Below are 19,386 nucleotides of genomic sequence, written 5' to 3'. Positions count from 1 at the left end.
TTTCTCTCTTTTGGGTTTTTTGGGGTTTGGAGTTTGGGTATATGGATGGATATGGATTTCTGTATTTCATATGGGATATGTAGATACGATAATGACCTGGCATTGGGATGGGTCTAGCATTTCTTGTTATATGTATGGGCATTTGGAAGCGAATGATAAATGGTGGAGGATTGGATATTTTCGTTTCGTATCTAGAAGTATAGGAAGCATCTAAAATTGAGTTATTGAATTGCTAAAGACTAAATATGTATTCTAAGGACAACGGCGCCCAACCTGAAAACACCATATATAAAGAGTATCCATGACAGGTATCAAACAAACATTAACAAGAGCAGAGTATCAGATGACATCGTGCAGGTCGTATAAGTAAATACAGGAATATAAGAAGCAAAGAGAATTAGTTAGACCCGCTGACCGCGGTAAAAGCCGGTGCTTGGGCCCATCGAGTCATGAGTCAGGGGTTCTTCGATAGAGACAGCCTCTTCGCGGGTTCCGCCGAATCCGCCCTGGTTCATCAGGTACTTCTCACCCTGAGGCACGTGGTTGCGTGTGCGCACTGAAGGCAATAGATCGACAACGAAGGAGATAACGTAGCCAGTGAAGACGAAAGCAATGGTCCACTCGATAACCGCGCCGGGGTTTTGCTTGGACGACTTTTTGCTGCCGATGCAGACACCGAAGGCGATGGCGAGGGAGAGCTCGAAGATGACGAAGACAAGCTTGATAAAGAAACTGACTAGCAGAATACGGTGCTCGCGACGGTAGAAGATTCCAATGCGAAGGTACTCGATGCAAACCAAGATGGCACTAATCACGTATCCAGCACTGGAGAGAAATTCATTGATTAGTTCACAATTGACTATACATAGTCGAGTACACAAGACTCACATGAACAGGGCGATGAAACCGTCGTGCTGTTTCGGGTGGCGGAGGGTATCAAAGATAGAGAGCAGGATCAGACCAGCAGCACCGGCGATCGCGAAAAAGATTGATGCAATAGCGCATGCCTTGTCCAACCTGCCCTTGTTCGAGGCCAACTGGTTGGAGTGTCGAAGCCACCGCTCGGAGAGGAATGCCAAATCGAGAAACACGACGGTAACCACGCTGCCTGCGATGAACAGCGGTTTCAAGCCTTGTGCTCCAACATCTGAAATGTACCTGTAGGAAAACCTATTAGCGCATGCATGGGCTAATAGCGGAGAGGAAACATACGCAATAGTCTGTCCCGCTTCCATACTGGCATAGTGCGGTCTGCCGTCTCTGACCCAGGTGACCAGCATGGCGATCAACATTGCTAGGACCGTGTTAGCTGCAGCCCAGAACAAGATATCCTGTTCCATTTCCATGCAGGGATGCCTTACCAACCCACATGCAGGCTGACACCAATGGAAACATCCAAAATGATATAATCCACATGTTTGCGACTTTCGACTGTCGACTTTCGAGTGGTGATTTGTTCTTCGAGACTGAGTTTGATGCAACAATGAAGGTGTGTAAGATCTTTGTATGCCCGCTAAATGACCAATTCAAAGAGAGTGGGGGTTTGAGGATTGAAAGAGTGACGAGGCGAACGAGAGCCTATAGTATCCTGTCAGTCGCAGCTTCTCCAATCGGTGTCAGTGGTTCCCTGTAGGATGGAAAGAAGGTATGGATTCCAAGTATGTTCCCCGATCGTGCGACTCACCCTATATCCCTGTATCTATGTACAATGTAGCATAGGAATACAGCATTCCAGGTTTCAAATGATGTCTTAAGGGGCGACAGTGGCGCTTAGATGACAAAGGGATATCGAATTGGAACCGGGTCAACGATGATGCGCAAGGGGAATGTCTATTTCTTGTGGTATAGTGGATTCCTAGATATCCTGAAAGGAGAAGCAGTTGCGAAAGACAGAAATGGTTCAAGCTGTTATTTATTTTTCTTTAGGCTCCCCTAAAACCTGGAGATTGTGAAGGCGACGTCATATCGTGGGCTGCCAAGGTATGAAATTTGTGCGCCCCCACAGCCTCATTTCGAAAGATCTGCCCCAAGATTTACTGCAATGGTTATATTGTACTTGCCCTAGTTATATAAGAGTTTACATCGTACCTTTGAAGACCTTTGGGAGTGATATGAATGATCCAAGGTTGGCACACGATCTACGGGTAGCCCGGGTGGCTGAATACTTGGCAATACCAGGTACTAGAGCCTTTGGGGGCTACTCCGAGAATAGCATGTTGAGACATTTCAGAAATGCTGCATCGGTCTAGTCATGTTAAACCCTACAAGATACGTACGTGGACATCAAATGAGCCAGGAAATAATATTGTAGCCTACCGGTCTATTTAAAACGCCGTCGCGGTACGGAAAGACCGCAATGATGGAATCGAGAAAAAACAAACACTAAAGAAAAAAAAACCCAGACAGAAAGTGAAATTTAGAGGATATCAGGACAACGCTGAGCCACTTCATCGACTGGTCCGCTTACGAGTGGTTCCAGTAACTGGCCGCCTCTGCGCAACTGCAGCAGGCGGGGCCTTGCGCTCCGCCACCTTGGCCACCTTGACGATCTGCACTTCATCCTCTGAGCTGCTCTCCGATTCTTCACTGGACTCCTCTGACCCCAATTTGGATGGAGCTGGAGCTGGTGCTGGAGCTGGGTCGGTCCGAGCCTGTGGTGTGCCTTGCAGTGAGCGTTTGCCCGGGGATTGAGATTGATAAGATGGGTATGCAGAGCCGGAAGGGTAACTCATTCGCTGTCCGGCGGTGGCAGCCTGCGGTGGGTATGCCGCAGGTTCGCCGTATGAGCTCATCTGCATTGTATTGTAGTAAGGCGGGGCCCATTGAGGATCGTCTGGCAGTGGCCGTTGGAACACAGGCGGTTGTTGCATCGACTGTGGTCGGCCACTAGGGGCAAATCGCTCGGGGGTGTATGGCGGGTAGGTCGGTCGAAGAGGTGAACTGGACTGCTGTGGACGAAGAGATTGAGTCGTTGGAGTCCCGGGACGGGGAGCGGAAGATGAGCTGGACGGTCGGCTATTCGCGCCCGTCCCACGAGCCCAGATACTGTGTGCATCAGCAAAGGTGGGATACGCGCCGGACATCTGGTCTGGCGCAACAACTGCACTCCGTCGGGACGATGGGCGCGACGTCACTTTGACAGAACTGGTGGATGGGCGTCGGCTTCCGCTTAAACCGTCCGCTTGCTGGCGCTTGCGCTCCAGGGCATCCAGCTCGGGTTTCGACAGCCGCACATTTTTCTTCCCCAGAACTTGGGCGCGACGAATTCGCTCGAGCGCTGTGTCCACCAATTGATCTTCCTTGTCCCGCATGGCCAACTGAATCGCATAGGCCACCGTGCTATCTTCATGGTCGTATAGATCGAATTCTCCCCCATCAACTTCAGATTCATCCGTCAGATCCTCGTAATCCACAGGTCGCCTCCGCAGCCCTCGTCCTCCATACTCCCTGTAGCGACCGCTCCGCACCAACTCCCGCCCGTATGCATCCTCCTCACTATCCACCTCCTCCAGCCGAGTCTCCTCCCACGCCGCGCGTCCCCTAGTATTTCTCCCCGTTCGTGCCCCCGGTGGTCTTCCCCATGAGGGCATATCAAAAGGAGCTCGCGGCCGACCACCTAGACCGCCTCCTCGGAAAAAGCATTCTCGATGGGCTTATCCAAAAATGCGGCGTGGCCGAAAACGGTCACGCCGGTCGCGCCAATCAACCACAGGGCCGTTGTGAAGGGGGAGGCCCAGATGCCGATAGGGACACCGATGATGAGTAGTCCGGTGTAGAGCTGCGAAGTGGTGAAGCGAGAGAAGCCGAGATCCAGATCCCGACCCTGCAGCATGTTGATTCCGTAGATACCACAGCTGATGAAGATCATGTCGAACAGCAGCACCAGGTTGGTCAGCAAGCTGTAGATGCTGAGCATCACAAACACGACGGCATAATTGCTGGAGAAGTAGGACAGATTGTAATTGACGCGACTCTGCGCTTCACCGAAGTTGGCAGGCTTGGATAGGCGCTTGACGTCGAGGAACTCGGAGATCGGGCGCAGGTTGGCGAAACGGGTGGTTAAAGAGGTGCTGCGAAAGTTGTTGAGACGATCGCCAAAACGCGAGGTGATCGCATCAATTGGGATAGAGACCATTTTGAATGAAGAAGGGTTGAGAAGGGAAGAAGGGAAGAAGAGCAGAATAAGAAAGCCTGGGAAATGGGACAGGTAACAAAAGTGATGGGTATAGTGGAGAGAGGAAAGAGAGAAGCCGGAAACAACACGGAGACAAGGCAATCACTTATTCCCTTCTTGGCCTTTTCCCCTTTCGTGTTTTAGTTTTAGGCCAGGAGTCATCGAGTCAGATGGAATAGCTAGTTAGGGACTCCCTACTAATAATAGGATTGGGTCCCTGAGGTTATTCCTAGGATGTCTTCTGGAGAAGAATGAGACTACGTAGAATCTAGATCCCTCTATCCCTCTATATATACCATCTCCGTATTCCGTACAAAGTGAGCTCAGATGCAATCATTCATGAGCCCAACTGGACTCGTCCAAGCAGAAACATCGCCATTGGGGCCACGTTGGGGTTCGGTGGATAAACGCCCGACCGCTTTTTTTCCTACATGTCCTCCACTAACACTCAGCTTATTCGTTTATTTCTAGACTTCTGCTTCTGCGGCATTGACCGCTGTCAATCATGAAGCCATTTGCCTTTCTCTCGCTCTTCGTCTTCTTCGGCCTCGTCGCTGCTTGGTCCAAAGAAGGTGGGTATTGTTTACCCCGGACCAACCCTCCCTACTGACCTGGAACAGACTATGAGATCTTTGGTCTACAAAATGATGTGGCCACCAACGAAGGTGCCAATGTGACTTTTTACGGTATGTGTCGTCGCTCTAGCATTGCGTTCTGTTCTTTCTGTTCTTTCTTTTCCATTTTCGACTCCTTTAAGGCATACGTATCTAACTCAGTACCCGCACTGCAGACCTCCTCGAGATTCGTCCCAATGCCAATCAAGACCAAATCACCAAGGCCTACCGCAAGAAGTCTAGAACCATCCACCCGGACAAGGTCAAGCGCGCTTTCATTGCCAACTACGCCAAGGACAAGAACAAGGCCAAGTCCAACCAGGGCGTCAATGTCAACAAGGGTCCTACCCAGCGCGAGATTGACGCTGCAGTCAAGAACGCCGATGCCCGCTCCGCTCGTCTGAACCTCGTCGCCAACGTCCTGCGCGGCCCCAACCGTCAGCGTTATGACCACTTCCTCAAGAATGGCTTCCCCCTGTGGAAGGGTACCGGATACTACTACTCGCGCTTCCGTCCTGGTCTGGGCTCTGTGCTGGTGGGTCTGTTCCTAGTCTTCGGTGGTGGTGCTCACTACGCCGCATTGATCCTCAGCTGGAAGCGGCAGCGCGAGTTTGTCGATCGCTACATTCGCCAGGCCCGCCGAGCCGCCTGGGGCGATGAATTAGGCGTTCGTGGTATCCCTGGAATCGAGTCGGTCGCCGCAGCGCCTCCCCCTCCTGCCCCCGAATCCAGTGACGTCGGTGCCGTGGCTGTCAACCGTCGTCAGAAGCGCATGATGGACAAGGAGAACAAGAAGGATAAGAAGGGAGGAGTCCGTGTGAGCGCTCGTGCCCCTGATGCCTCCACTGCCGAGCAGACTGCCAGCACTGGCGAGCGGAAGCGCGTTGTTGCTGAGAATGGAAAGACGCTGATTGTCGATTCTATTGGCAATGTGTTCTTGGAAGAGCAAAACGAGGCTGGCGAGCGCCAGGAGTTCCTGCTTGACATTGATCAGATTGAACGCCCTACTCTCCGTGAAACCATGGTGTGCACGCTTCCAATCTGGTGCTTCAACAAGACTGTCGGTCGGGTGTTGGGGACTGCTCCTGAGGAGGAAGTGGATTCTGAGGCTGAGGAGCCCTTGGTTGAGGAAGCCGAGACCACTGCCACCTCAAACTCCCGCTCTCGGAAACGTGGCAAGCGCTCCCAGCGATGATAGACCGGGGCAGCTGTATTGCTGCACCGGGCGTTGTCGCCACTTTCTTGCCGGGCAGATCACAAAATTCCCCGAGGCTGCTATATAGAATCTCTGCTCGGATGTTGGCAGTACCGAAGTAGACAAAATGTACACATAATTTTTTTTCCCATCTCAAACTTCAGGGCCGAATAATGCAGCCACTGGCTATTGTTTACCATGGTACAATATGTGCTGCGTCCCTGTAGATCCATTTGATACTTCAGATACTAGTACACCCCAAATATCGGTCTGCCAGGAAGATCTACCTATGTTTGGCAGGTTTATAGGCGGGTCTGTCGTAGGGCCAGTGCACTGGCAACAGTGCGGTGTACCTGTCTGATGCTGCCATATCCACCTGCTTGGGCACCAACACCTGACTGGTTTAGTATAAATAGGAGACTTCATGTATCTCTAGACTGGTTTCGAACTTTCAAGGTTTCATTGCCCATACAAAACAACAACTTTTCCTAAGAAATCAATTCTACCGAATTCAGACGGGCCTCCCTGTTCATGACAACATCGCAAAGTGGCAAAGCCCAACGGGGAAAAAAAAGAGTAGGAGCATAAGAGCGAGAAAAGTCGCAAAGGACAGTAGGTGTATAATCGTGATCGTCATGTGCTGAATTTCAGCAGAGCATTGCAAATCGTGGAGAAAAAAAAAAGAACCTCGGGCGCAAACAGAACAGCCTACCCAGGCCTAGAGAGCAGAGCAGAGCAGAGCAGTCGCCTACGCAAACATCTTGGCAATGCTCACGAGACTGCTAATATGCTCCGACACACCCCTCTCACCACCACCCATACCCTCACGAGGCTTCGGCGCGCCACCAAGGGCACTCATTACAGCATGCGGCAAGCGAATGCCAATCATAGCAAGCAGTTTCGGCAGAACCCCACTCGTCAAAAGCGGCACAATAACCATCAGAAAGACCTTCATAGGGTTGCGACGGGCCCAGCGATAGATATCGCGGAACAGACGCTTGATGTCGCGGAGCATGCGCTGCACGAATCCCTCGCGGGGCCGGGCCCGGCGCGAAGACGAAGACGAGAACGACGAGAGCACAGATGGACTCGATCGGCCGCCTGTTCGGCTGCCGCCTAGCCCGAAGAAGGACGGCGCCGAGCGCGCATGCTGCGTCGAGGAGTAGGCGGATTTGCTGCGTCTGCTGCGCGTGCTGGGTGTCGGTGATGACCGGCGTCGCGCGTACCCTGTTGACGAAGCTGCGCTGGTTTTACCGTCGAACCAGCCCATTGTGTTGATGTGGGATGCTGATGCTGATGTTGGAGCTGGGGACGGTTACGGGTGCGACTGTGGGTACTGCGGGCAGACGATAAGGTGTCTGGTTTGGGGAACGGGTTGTTGTGTTAGGAGAGGGATTGCGGTGGGTTGGTACACAGGAAGGCGGGTTTGAGATGCTGCTGGGTAACGATACACCCCTGATAATCTCCTCTGAAATCTTTTGTGCGGCAATTGGAAGACTGAAAAGAGACAGATGCAAGTCAGCCACTAGCTGCTGCGGATATGCGCAATCTGAGGTCTAGGCCAATGTGTGCAGCCGCTTTGTGGATTTTCTATGCAGGTAAGTCCTTTTGACAGCTGGCAGAAATGGGATTGTAAGAGGGGTGTGTGGACAATGCTAGATGCTAATTTCAAGCGAATCAAAGGGGATACTCATATTAGTCTGATCAACCACCCCTGGCGGAACAAAGGCGGCTGGGGTATGGTCGGCTGAACTTAGTCTTAAACCTCATTCTGCAGGAGATAAAGTACCCCAGATAGTCAAGACATCCACTTTCAGTAAGATTTCGCCATATAATCATCTCAATATTATGTTTGAACATGAATAGAGCACTACGGAGTACAGTCTATAGATCGATGTAGTTTAAAACAAATAGAACAAACAGTTGAACCACGGTACGTACCTGACGGGGTTAGGCGACAACCACGTCACTGCATGTGATAGTCTCTTAAATTCATCTTCGAGTCTAGCAATAGTTTAGCACAATATATTCTCCCTGTTGAAAATCAAAATCAAAACCAGGTGTGACCATGTCAAGTATGTTAATTCACTCCCTCTTACCGAAATATATACTAACTCTTGACCAGCTCCCGATTATTGTAAGATCTCCAAGTGCCTAATTAAGACCCAACTAACACATACCAGACAAAATCCTAGGCATCGTCCAGAATGCCACCCAACAACAGATCCGAAGTGCATATAAGCGGTAAGTGCATCACAACTAGCTTTGAAATGCCCCTCTAACCAATCCCAGGGAATCACTGAAATCCCACCCCGATCGAGTCCCCGTCGACTCGCCAGAGCGACCCGAACGCACTCGAAAGTTCCAAGAAATCAACGACGCCTACTTCACCCTATCAGACCCCACACGCCGCCGGGAATATGACGCTACCCGGGCAGCGGAGGAGGAAGCGGATGTCCCACCCACCGGTGGTTTCTCCTGGTCCGATTTTGGATTCGGTGGAAACCGTGATGAACGAGACAACAGTCAGTTTGGCTCCGTATTCGAGGAGATGCTACGCGAGGAGGGTCTCGCCGAGGAGGGAGACGGCAGCCGAACTGGCTCAACCGGGCGATTCTGGGCACTGGTTGGCGGTGTCAGCGGTGGTGCTATGGGCTTCATTGTTGGCAACTTTCCTGGTGCGTTGGCTGGCGCTGTGGCGGGTAATCGTCTCGGCGCGGTCCGCGATGCTAAGGGCAAAAGTGTCTACGAGGCTTTTTTGGACCTGCCGAACACTGATCGGACGCGGCTCCTGGGTGAGCTAGCGGCTAAGGTCTTCCAGTCCACTATGGGACGCTAAGTATGTATACTTCATTTTGCGTGTTCGGGATCTGGATTTGGGAGCTGGGCTCTTACAGGTCTCTGTGGGGATTGGGTTGGGTTGGACATTCCGACTCTGTATGTCTATTTGGCTATATATCACTTGTACTGTACAGTAGGAAATATATACCTCAGGTATGTAACCAGTAGTTAGAGATTCTCAAATGCACATTCATGGATGTTTCCAAGGTTCCAAACTCCTTCAGATCTGATAATTGACCCCTCCGTTTCTTATCGATAACAGTCAGGCGCTTAAAAGAGTCCACGGGTCTAGGTCGCACTGTCAATCCTGTACAACATCGTGTACTCCAGGACGGCAATGATTTAGATCAATGATCTGATTGAGTCACTTGCTCTAATCAACCAAGGTTTCTCCAAAACAGTGAAACAGACCAGGTGGCCTTCCGCTTCTGGACCCAACTAAGCTTCCGCCTTCACTCACCGCTTGCGGCCAAAATGGACCCCTCTCTCTATATTTACCCCCGAGTAACCCGCAATTTTGGTCTTTGCAGACTCAATTGAATAAATCCTTCAAAATGACTGAAGCTACCAGTGTTTACCCCTCGTTGGAGGACCGTCCCATGAAGAACACGATTGTTCTGTTCGATGTTGACGAGACTCTCACCCCCGCAAGACGGGTACGTTGCACTGAGACTCCTTGTTGTTCAATTATACTAACGAATTCTATTACAGCATGCCTCGCCAGAGATGCTCGAGTTGCTCTCTCGGTTGCGCCACAAATGCGCCATTGGATACGTTCGTCTCCTCCCAATCAATACCCCCACCCCGTTCCTAACATGATGTAGGTTGGCGGCTCGAACCTTGTGAAGCAGCAAGAACAACTTGGATCAGCCACCATGGATGTCACCACCATGTTCGATTTCTGCTTCTCCGAAAACGGCCTGACCGCATTCCGCCTCGGCAAGCCGCTTGCTACCAACAACTTCATCCAGTGGCTTGGGGAGGACAAGTACCAAACACTGGTGGATTTCATTCTTAAATTTATTGCCAACACCAAGTTGCCTCGCAAGCGCGGTACTTTCGTTGAGTTCCGTAATGGAATGGTTAATGTTAGCCCTGTTGGACGTGCTGCTAGCACCGACGAGCGTGCTGAGTTCGAAGCGTACGGGCTGATCTTCTATATGTCCACATAAATGGACTGCCTGACTGACCTATGCTATAGTTTCGACAAGATTCACAACATCAGAAAGACCCTAGTGGAGGCCTTGAGGAAGGAGTTCCCCGACTACGGTCTCACGTAAGTCTTTGTCCGGCAAGGTTTACTTTTAATATGGTACTAATCAATCTACTAATATAGCTACTCTATCGGCGGTCAGATCTCTTTCGATGTCTTCCCTACCGGTTGGGATAAGACCTACTGCCTACAGCACGTCGAAGCTGAAAAGGGCATCTCGGGTGTCGACTACAAGACCATCCACTTCTTCGGCGACAAGACTTGCGTCGGAGGAAACGATTATGAGATCTACGAGGACCCTCGCACCATTGGGCATGCCGTTACTGGTCCTGACGACACCATCAAGCAGATGAAGAAGCTGTTTGACTTATAGATAAGAGGTTGACAGTAGCCGAAAAGGCATAGATTTGTGATAGCGTTTACATGTGAAGTCTGATTTGGATATTTTCTGAAAGAAGCTTTAGTCAATTTCGATAAAAATAGTCCTCAATTGCATGAAATGAGAATACACCTCACTCCACAATAAAATAGGCAATGCGGGTAATGGGCACCGGGGCCGGGAAACTGGAAGCGTTCCGAGGTCTTTAGTCATCCCGACATTTCAAGCCCCGGAATCTTCCAAGCTTCCCTCTTCTGCGTCATTCTTGATCGGTTTAAAGTACACTCGTTGAACAAATACTTGTTGGCCCGCTGTCCTTGACATGGCGTCTCAAAAACATGTCGCGGATGTCCCGCGCACTATCCTTCCCCGCCTGAGTTGGAACAGCTCCCCTTCGCGTCCATCCATTACCATCACCCACCAGCCCGCGCTTGCGACAAGTCAAAGACGACCACTTCCCCAAGGCTGGAGTCCTTCCAAGCGACAATTTAATTCTCTAATCCCACCTTTCGAGTCTTCCCGGCTCATCACCACATCGTCCCGGGATGTCATCTCCGGATATCTTGTTTCCCGCGGAACCTCTATAACCACGCCGGCAACGCCCAAACCTCACCGCGGCAATCCAATCCGACACAATGGGGTCTATGTGGCTAGCTACCATCCTGCTCGCCGCGCCTTTCATGCGACAGCAGTCCAGCACCGCGATCATCACTTCGATACCCTGAAATTCGTGAAGCGCCTACAGGCGGAGGGCTTCAGCGAGGAACAGTCCGTAGCAATGATGCGGGTATTGAACGATATCATCCAAGAGTCAATCCAGAATCTGACCAGGACAATGGTCCTCCGAGAAGGTATGTGAACGCGGCTCTGTCGCGCATCGTTTATAGTGCTTGTCGGAGATCTAACGAGAAACGCTTTGCTAGACTCGGAGAGATCAACTTATACACAAAAAGTAGACTTTGCCAAACTGCGCTCGGAGCTACTCAACGCAGACTCGACCGAGGCACAATTGACCCGTTCATCGCACGAGAAGATCGCGGCAGACCTCGCCAAACTCAACTCCCGGCTCCGGGACGAGATTGGACGAACACAAGCTTCAGTTCGGCTGGATCTGAACCTTGAGAAGGGTCGGATCCGTGAGGAGGCAAATAGCCAGGAAATGCGTATCAAGGAGACCGAAACGAGAATTGAACAGGAGGTTGCAGGATTAAGGGAACGAGTTGAGGCTGTCAAGTTCTCGACGTTGCAGTGGCTCATGTATGATCCCCGAACTATCTTGCCGCGCGAGATTATGCTGACTTTCTTTCTCTCTCTAGGGGTGTCTGTACCGGTACCGCGGCCCTTATTCTTGGTGCCTGGCGCTTGTTTATGTGAATTGGTACAATGGTCTGCATTGGATATGGAGTGATTGTTTTTAGCTTGCTTTACAGAGGACATTTGATGTCTTACAACTTCTCTTTCTTTTTTACACTATACTCTCTACTCGTCTGGCCGTACTATGTATGTTGCTGTATATAGGTTTAGACAATGCTAAGCACTTATGCTTTTTACCGCCTTCATACTTCTAAGAAGACTTAAGAAGACTACCAATACAAGACGACCAAAGAGACGACCAAAATAGAAAAAAAGGTTACGTGATAAGGCCGCATTCGGAATGTTTTACATATCACATGATCTGCAACTAATGCGGGAGCTATACCCAGATAGGCAGCCCCACCCATTTGAGCTCCGGTCACCATCTTTGGGTTCCAGTTGACTCTGGATCTAAGAACAGCATCTCTCTAAGAACAACATCCACTGGCAAGATGGAGAAAGTAGACAGCTACCAACCAATCAGTCAGAACGAAAACACTGTATGAGTTCTGCAAGCCTTCCACACTCACCTTCCGCCAGATGACAGAGTCAACTTCGTCCGCCATCTCCAGTGTTTACAATCAGATCAAGAAACCCACGATCATGCTGAGTCCTTGGTAAAAGGTCTGCTTGCGCCAATTCGGACACTCCGCTCGACACCTACCATGTCTCCACGTGCCTCGCGAGCATCTCGATGAGCAGACAATGATCATGTGTCGAGGGCACATTGAGCATCTCAACGAGCATACACTGAGATTAAGTTTGAAAATCTCAGCGAGAGCGCACTGAGTGCACACTGAGAGTACGTTGAACATCTAAATGAGCACACACCAAGAGTACAATGTACCCACGACGCGAGAACGTCGCTTCGCAGTCGAGTGGGCCGTAGAAACTCGTCTGGAGGCAGACTGCCTCAAGCGTGATGACAAGAGATGTGTCGTCACTAAGCGTTTTGATGAGCTGTCTCGAAAAAAAGGCGACAGAACTACTCTGGCAGCCTATACGGACTCCAGCGGAATTCTCAGATTCCAAAACAAGAGCTCAGAGCGTTCCAAGGACCAAAGGTCAATAGTGGGTTGATGCAAGAACAAGATAATGATAAGGAATATACCGTGCCATGTTGAACGTATCTTGTAGTCGTCTTTGTGAATGTCTTTTTGAATCTCTTCGTAGATGTCTTCTTGGATATATATAAGACCGACAAAAAGCATAAACCGTCAGAGGACTTTTCTGTGTATAGCCTTTAAATTAGTGTTATATTGATTTATCTAGATGTACAATAATGGATTGGTGTTCTAGTGAGTACTGATCGCGAAACACGGTTGATATGATTTAGAATCTACATCTAAAGAAGGAACAAGAAAGAAAAAAAGGGAGACTCTGGCCAAAACAAAAATGAAGGCTCATATAGCCACGTGATTATGTTTCACCAAGGAACAGTTCGGCCGAGGTAGTCGAGGTATTCGAGTCCGGGTCGTTCTTGCTTTGCAATAAGTACATTGACCAAGCTGGGAATGCTTTCTTCGATGGTAAGCCGAGCGTCCGCACCCCCCAGCTCGGTTTTGACCCACCCTGGAGCCATCACCACCATTGGACGTGATGGGGCCTGACGAGCTGCAAAGCTTCGCATGTACATGTTCAGCGCGGCTTTAGTGCCACGATATACCTCTCGCTGACCGGTTTCATTGTTGCTGATGCTTCCCTGTCCAGAGGACATCACACCAATAAGACCTTTCGGAGCCACGTGATGTGCCAGACGTTCAACGACACGCATGGGGCTGAGCGCATTCGTAACCATGACATGTACAAACTCCTCGGTTGATACATCGCCAATTTTTTGGGTTTGGTCACGATTCGTTGTTCCAGCGTTGACAAAGAGGATATCGAATATCTTTCCCGACAAACACTTGTCTAGCGCCTGGATTTGATCGGGTTGGCAAATGTCCAAGGTCTCGATGTCAATCAGACCGTTGTACTTGTCTTCTAGCTCGTGGAGTAATTTTCGCGACTCTCCGCGGACTGTCCCAACAACATTCCATCCCTTTTCTAGGAATTCGACCGCCATGGCGTGGCCAAGGCCACGTGAAATACCGATGATAAGGATCGTGGGGCGTGAAGCGGACATCGTGTCGGGTTATCTCAGAGTCAATCAATATTGAGCGTGTTAGGCACCTTTTGTACCCAGCAAGGTCGGCTCGGCATTTTCTGGTTAGTATCTCCGGGCCGAATTCTCCATGGAGAAAGCTACTGATGCTTGTTATCTATCAGTACGATCTTGATCCCCACAGAACTATTTTCCCTCCTATGTCTTGTCGGTCTCCCTTTCTGGAAATATGTGTCATCATATACACAATTCGTGTTTAGCGGTCTCGCGACTTCAAATGTATTGATTTTCTGCGTGGAGGGCCCCGGGGAATACTTAAAGTACCCAAGAGATCTGCACGGCCCCGGTGATAGGCGCACCAAGCTCACTAGTGTAGCGGCGCCCGGACATCAAACGTCCTCGTTTCTTTTCTTTGGCTTTCTCCCGTTCATGGAGTACATCATGGTCACATTCTTCAATGGTCTAAAATCGTCTGGCCTGTGTCCACCCCGGCATTTTCTTGCTCGGCTTTACTGTCCTGGGAAATGACCTATCTCCCCGAAGAACCCGTACACACAATGTGTCTGGGTATAAGCATCGTGGCATCCGCCCAGCTCTACTATTCACCAATTTCCACTTTTGACCGGAAGAATGCCGAGTGACGAGAAGGACCATGGCGTGGCCATCAACAATCTCAACCTCAACCGCGATTTTGAAATGTCTGCCACAGAGTCTCCGCCCACTCAGCCCATCAAGTCTCCAGGGAAAGTGGAACCAATAGCGAGCACTATAGGACCAGAGATTGTTGTTGTCCCTCGCTCGGGGCGGCGAGGCCTGCTGGGCGGATTCTCCGTTATTCCTGAAATCACCAACCCGCGTGAATATGGGAATGGAACCAAATGGGCGATGACTGTGACTGTCAGCTTCGCTGCCATTACTTCCTCCACGGGCTCCTCTATCTTCTTCCGTGGGTGCTATTGCTTGTTTCCCTGTGGATGATTACCCATTGATAAAATCACAGCGGGGCCGAGGTAGCGTATGACCTCGATACGACTCCGACGGTTGCAAACTTGTCGGTGGCACTCTACTTGCTCGCCATGGCTTTCACTCCTATCTGGTGGTAAGTAGACCTGCAAATTGAGAAATGAGAGCTACCCTTGTTAACCACGAAGTATAGGTCCGCACTGTCCGAGAAGCATGGACGGCGAACGACCTATCTCCTCTCATTTTTTCTCTTCTTGACTTTCTCCTGCATCAGTGCCGTCAGTGTCAACGTCACAATGTTGATCGTTTTCCGAGTGCTCAGCGGTGGAGCCGCAGCTTCCGTCCAATCCGTGGGCGTGGGAACCGTCGCCGATATCTGGGATCCGAAAGCACGAGCCAAAGCTATGGGAGTCTTCCAACTGGGCCCTCTCTGCGGGCACGGTCTGGCGCCCGTGATCGGTGGTGCTTTAAATCAGGGTCTCGGCTGGCGAAGTACCCTCTGGTTTCTCGCCATCTTTGGCGGTGTGATGCTGAAGTTCATTTTCCTGTGTTTGCCGGAGACGATCGCAAAGCGTGAGCCAAAGCCGTAGACCGAAAAGCAGAAGAGCACCAGCATTTTCGTCAAAATATTCATGTCCATCTTTGGCCCGTTCAAGGCATTGGCCCTGCTCCGCTTCCAGCCCGTCATCGTCGTAATTTGGTCTGGCGTCATCGCCTTCTTTACCATGTACATCATGGATGTCTCCGTCTTCGGCAAGGCCCTCTACAATTTCAGCATTTTGGAGGTGGGTCTTGTGTATTTAGCACCGACAATCGAGTACGCTATCTCGTCAACTTTTGGTGGTCGCTGGATCAACCACATCATGGTTCGTGAGCCAACCAAGCCCAATCGCTACGATGATAACAGCATGATCAAGTACTTTCCCGAGGACCGGATGAGAGAGAATATCTGGCTGGCTTTGACACTGTATCCAGCCTCGTTGATTTGGTACGGCTGGTCCGCTGAAAAGGGTGTGCAGTGGGCGGTCCCTTGTGTCGCCTCTATCTGCTTCGGGCTCGGCATGATGCTTGTCATGGGCACTGTGCAGACCGCTCTGACGGAGTTCACTCCCAAGAAAGCATCTAGCGGTGTTGCTGTGGCAAATTTTGTGCGAAATATCCTTGCATGCACTAGAGCCGTCGTCACTCAACCCATGCTCAATGCGATCGGCAATGGATGGATGTGCACTATGATTGCTCCGATCGCGTTTTTCAAGGTATCTCGGCCATCCTTTCTCTCCGCATCTGAGGGCCCCAGTGGCGGGTGTTGATGGACCAGAAGTTGAATGCCCCAAAGCCGTACACATATGTGATTGGTGCCTGGTGGGCGGCCAGATTCTGTCATTCTTGGGGTTGGATTCAATTATTTTCATCTATATAGCTTCCCATAGACTGCTGTGCCGAGATTGGTATTTGCTCAACTCAAAAATGACCACAATGGTCTACCTAAGTGACAGCTGTCAAATTAGCCAATAATGTTATCTTGTTGCAGAATACAACTTTCTTGAAGACTTTACCTCCCGAGAAATATCCATGACATTAACAGTCAAGGTCGAAGCATTGAGGTCTATCAACATTCGGACTGATAACCGTTCATTACTCCGTATGAATAGTGATATTAGGGTTACATAGCTAGCCCTGGGCTTGCGTCGGAACTCCGCCGCACCTTCCCCTCTTTATGCATCTTATCTTCAGCAACGTCATCCTTCATATATTGCATCGCAAGAGTCACTTCCAAGGTTACATAGCCTTTAGCCTGGCACCATCTTGGATAGAATCTAATATTTTAACTGGCTCACACGGGCGGAGCTAACATGCTAGTTCCTCCAGGGCACTCGTTTCAACCGCCAACGGACCCCCAATTCCCAATGGAGTATTGTTTTACGCAGCTAGCTGCATGGTTGTTATTTATTATTCTTTTCTGCATTGCGGTCGCATTTTTCAATGTTTTCAAATCGCATCGCAGGTCGGTACTCAGTCAAGAAGCATTGAAGCCCCAAGAAGCTTACACAACTGCGGACACTGTGCGGTCTATTGACCACCACGATTTAGAAATAAGGGTAGACGACACCCGCAGCAAATTGCGAAGAGAAAATCCAAGCTTTGGATTACTAGTTATTATGGTTCTGTTCGCCATATGTGGGTTGTTGCTTTTGGGGCATCTCCCATCGGCTTCCTCGCTCCGAAGCGGATTACAGTCCATTGCTGGCGTTTCATCGCAGGCACCTAGCTCTACTGGTTTGCAGGAGTTTTTCCAGCTATATCAGCCAATATCGCTCGATTCCAGTGGAAACGGCAACTGCGATGTCGACATATTGCTCATGGATCATGTTTTTGGAGCCAGTTATGGAGCACCGTTTGTTGGTAAGAGGTCTCGAGAGTTACTTCTACTTGTAGTCTAATATTGCAACTATTTAGGCGACTATGAGCCTCCAAACTGCGACTTTGATACTGTACGAATCAATCTCACAGTCACCTCCCGGGGGAAGCAATTTGACCGCCTGGCACTCATGTACCTCGGAGACAATGAAGTGTTCCGGACTTCAACGGCAGAGCCGACAATCAATGGGATCGTCTGGACTTATGTCAAAGAGATGTCACAGTATAATTCACTATGGAAGAGTCCCCAGAAGCTGATATTTGACTTGGGAAATATCATCAACGACATTTATACCGGTTCGTTCAATGCCACGCTAACCGCGCACTTCTCTGGAGAACACAATGTCAAAACTGCGGATATGATTCTTCCAATCTCGGCCAAAAAGTCGGCATCAAACTCTCCAAGTGCATTCCAGCTTCCCACAGACAACACAACAGTCATGTACGAGATCCCTGCTGCGGCATCGCGTGCTGTTGTGTCAATATCGGCATGTGGACAATCAGAAGAAGAGTTCTGGTGGTCCAATGTCTTTTCTGAAGATACCCAAGACTTTGAAAGCACTGTCGGTGGGCTATATGGGTACACTCCTTTTCGTGAAGTTCAGCTCTATATCGATGGGATCCTTGCCGGCCTTGTCTGGCCATTCCCTATTATCTTTACGGGAGGCGTGGCTCCGGGATTCTGGCGTCCGGTTGTTGGCACTGATGCATTTGATCTTCGACAGCCGGAGATTGATATTTCCCCATTTCTCCCCATGATTCAAGACGGAAAGCAGCACTCGTTTGAGATCCGGGTGACTGGTCTGGATGTCTCGGCAGATGGGAAGGCCACATTTGCCAACACTGTCGGCTCATATTGGGTTGTCACAGGAAATATCTTCATATATATCGATGACGACAGCTCAGCCTCTAAGGGAAATGCCACTCTTGACAAAAATGGACCTACGGTGGATGCTCCCTTGCCTATGTTTGCTGTGACTCGGAATCTTATCTACAATGAGACCGGCGGAAATGATTCCTTGTCGTACTCTGTGGTTGTCGAGCGAGTTTTCAGAGCATCCTCTTCTCTGTACTCGTGGTCACAGACACTATCCTTCTCCAACCACGGTCTCCTCAACCAGCAAGGATACAGTCAATTTAACAGACAAATTACAACTGGCAATAATACCATTACCGAGCTCGGAGACACACCCATCTCAAACAGCATTGCGTTTCAGTACCCCCTGGCTGTCAATGCAACTTATGGCATCACCTCGAGTGGGATGACGATTGACTCTTGGATGAAGAGGGGTCTTGATTACGAGGCAACAGGAGGTCTCGGTATTTCTACTTACACCTTGACCTCGGGGCCATCATACCTACACACAAGTCAATCTGGCACGGCGCAGTATAAATCCGTCACTGGTGGAAACTCAAGCTCTTGGGGTGACACCAGCAATGTCTTCGAAGGTGAGATGAATGGGCGGTCATACTATCGATCTGTTCATGCAGTCAATGGTACCGTTGTATATGACACCGACCCTGATAGCAAGACCTCGGCTTCTTCTCCACAAGATCATAGGGATACTGGGAGAGACAGTGTGAGGGCGATACTTGGAAAGGGACCTGGAGCTCTTGTAAACTAGAGAAAATGGCATAATATGAAGGTGCATTCTCAGCTATAGTGTTTACTTAAAATTGCACTACAAGGAATTAGCATAATGTGATATTGGCTTCATGGCTCCTTCCTACACCTTGGAAGTTCCCCGTATAAACAAAAAAGGCAAACAATGTAAACTGGAAGGTGCCATGTGCCATTGACAGGAAGATGCGAGGGACCTGTCGCACTCGAGGAAGGCACGTGGGTTTGGGGTATAAAAGGGGTCCTCCCCCCATTTCTCTTCTTCTCTTCTTCTTCTCTCCTCCCCATCTCTCTGACCACCATCTCACCGTAGCTCACGAGACAGCGCAGGCAGAGGGTGCCGTAGCATATGCTGCTTCACCTACCACAGGGACCATGACATTACCATATGTATGAGGTCCATGTAGGTCTGCATCAAACAACAAACCGGACTTTCTCGTGGACGTTCCTGAAGTCGTGGCTCTCATTGCCATTTGACAAGTCCCACGGAATACATGAGGGGTGTAAATCT

At 50.1% G+C, this 19,386-nt stretch overlaps 11 protein-coding genes across 11 annotated transcripts; 6 read left to right on the top strand and 5 right to left on the bottom strand.

Moving 5' to 3' along the window:
• Positions 1-401: 401 nt before the first annotated feature.
• Positions 402-1,371, bottom strand: LCP9604111_2847 (Frag1/DRAM/Sfk1 family protein; the record flags this gene model as incomplete). The annotated part of the gene is made up of 4 exons (XM_039070369.1): positions 402-825; positions 889-1,158; positions 1,213-1,294; positions 1,362-1,371. 4 exons carry the CDS (start codon positions 1,369-1,371, stop codon positions 402-404), a joined length of 786 nt encoding a protein of 261 aa, XP_038930802.1.
• A 1,076-nt stretch (positions 1,372-2,447) lies between these two features.
• Positions 2,448-3,590, bottom strand: LCP9604111_2846 (uncharacterized protein; the record flags this gene model as incomplete). Its single annotated transcript, XM_039070368.1, has 1 exon — positions 2,448-3,590. The coding sequence occupies one exon, from the start codon at positions 3,588-3,590 to the stop codon at positions 2,448-2,450; it is 1,143 nt and encodes a 380-aa protein (XP_038930801.1).
• Positions 3,591-3,616: 26 nt separating this feature from the next.
• Positions 3,617-4,135, bottom strand: LCP9604111_2845 (putative COPII vesicles protein Yip3; the record flags this gene model as incomplete). The annotated part of the gene is made up of 1 exon (XM_039070367.1): positions 3,617-4,135. The coding sequence occupies one exon, from the start codon at positions 4,133-4,135 to the stop codon at positions 3,617-3,619; it is 519 nt and encodes a 172-aa protein (XP_038930800.1).
• Positions 4,136-4,679: 544 nt separating this feature from the next.
• Positions 4,680-5,983, top strand: LCP9604111_2844 (uncharacterized protein; the record flags this gene model as incomplete). The annotated part of the gene is made up of 3 exons (XM_039070366.1): positions 4,680-4,746; positions 4,795-4,860; positions 4,965-5,983. 3 exons carry the CDS (start codon positions 4,680-4,682, stop codon positions 5,981-5,983), a joined length of 1,152 nt encoding a protein of 383 aa, XP_038930799.1.
• A 748-nt stretch (positions 5,984-6,731) lies between these two features.
• LCP9604111_2843 (uncharacterized protein) lies at positions 6,732-7,253 on the bottom strand (the record flags this gene model as incomplete). Its single annotated transcript, XM_039070365.1, has 1 exon — positions 6,732-7,253. One exon carries the CDS (start codon positions 7,251-7,253, stop codon positions 6,732-6,734), a length of 522 nt encoding a protein of 173 aa, XP_038930798.1.
• A 798-nt stretch (positions 7,254-8,051) lies between these two features.
• On the top strand, positions 8,052-8,822 carry LCP9604111_2842 (putative DnaJ chaperone (Caj1); the record flags this gene model as incomplete). Its single annotated transcript, XM_039070364.1, has 4 exons — positions 8,052-8,058; positions 8,109-8,120; positions 8,167-8,227; positions 8,276-8,822. 4 exons carry the CDS (start codon positions 8,052-8,054, stop codon positions 8,820-8,822), a joined length of 627 nt encoding a protein of 208 aa, XP_038930797.1.
• Positions 8,823-9,378: 556 nt separating this feature from the next.
• Positions 9,379-10,410, top strand: sec53 (phosphomannomutase SEC53; the record flags this gene model as incomplete). The annotated part of the gene is made up of 5 exons (XM_039070363.1): positions 9,379-9,480; positions 9,536-9,598; positions 9,649-9,965; positions 10,026-10,100; positions 10,161-10,410. 5 exons carry the CDS (start codon positions 9,379-9,381, stop codon positions 10,408-10,410), a joined length of 807 nt encoding a protein of 268 aa, XP_038930796.1.
• Positions 10,411-10,738: 328 nt separating this feature from the next.
• LCP9604111_2840 (CCDC90 family protein) lies at positions 10,739-11,790 on the top strand (the record flags this gene model as incomplete). The annotated part of the gene is made up of 3 exons (XM_039070362.1): positions 10,739-11,267; positions 11,340-11,673; positions 11,733-11,790. 3 exons carry the CDS (start codon positions 10,739-10,741, stop codon positions 11,788-11,790), a joined length of 921 nt encoding a protein of 306 aa, XP_038930795.1.
• A 1,405-nt stretch (positions 11,791-13,195) lies between these two features.
• LCP9604111_2839 (uncharacterized protein) lies at positions 13,196-13,894 on the bottom strand (the record flags this gene model as incomplete). The annotated part of the gene is made up of 1 exon (XM_039070360.1): positions 13,196-13,894. The coding sequence occupies one exon, from the start codon at positions 13,892-13,894 to the stop codon at positions 13,196-13,198; it is 699 nt and encodes a 232-aa protein (XP_038930794.1).
• Positions 13,895-14,503: 609 nt separating this feature from the next.
• LCP9604111_2838 (uncharacterized protein) lies at positions 14,504-15,426 on the top strand (the record flags this gene model as incomplete). Its single annotated transcript, XM_039070359.1, has 3 exons — positions 14,504-14,819; positions 14,888-14,972; positions 15,030-15,426. 3 exons carry the CDS (start codon positions 14,504-14,506, stop codon positions 15,424-15,426), a joined length of 798 nt encoding a protein of 265 aa, XP_038930793.1.
• Positions 15,427-15,468: 42 nt separating this feature from the next.
• Positions 15,469-18,879, top strand: LCP9604111_2837 (uncharacterized protein; the record flags this gene model as incomplete). Its single annotated transcript, XM_039070358.1, has 3 exons — positions 15,469-16,092; positions 17,074-17,239; positions 17,294-18,879. 3 exons carry the CDS (start codon positions 15,469-15,471, stop codon positions 18,877-18,879), a joined length of 2,376 nt encoding a protein of 791 aa, XP_038930792.1.
• Positions 18,880-19,386: the final 507 nt, after the last annotated feature.

The sequence above is a fragment of the Penicillium roqueforti genome (assembly GCF_015533775.1).
Source record: "Penicillium roqueforti strain LCP96 04111 chromosome Unknown scaffold_04, whole genome shotgun sequence".
NCBI lineage: Eukaryota > Fungi > Ascomycota > Eurotiomycetes > Eurotiales > Aspergillaceae > Penicillium > Penicillium roqueforti.
The sequence above is the reverse complement of the archived record's forward strand: the minus strand, read 5'-3'. Positions and strand labels throughout refer to the sequence as shown.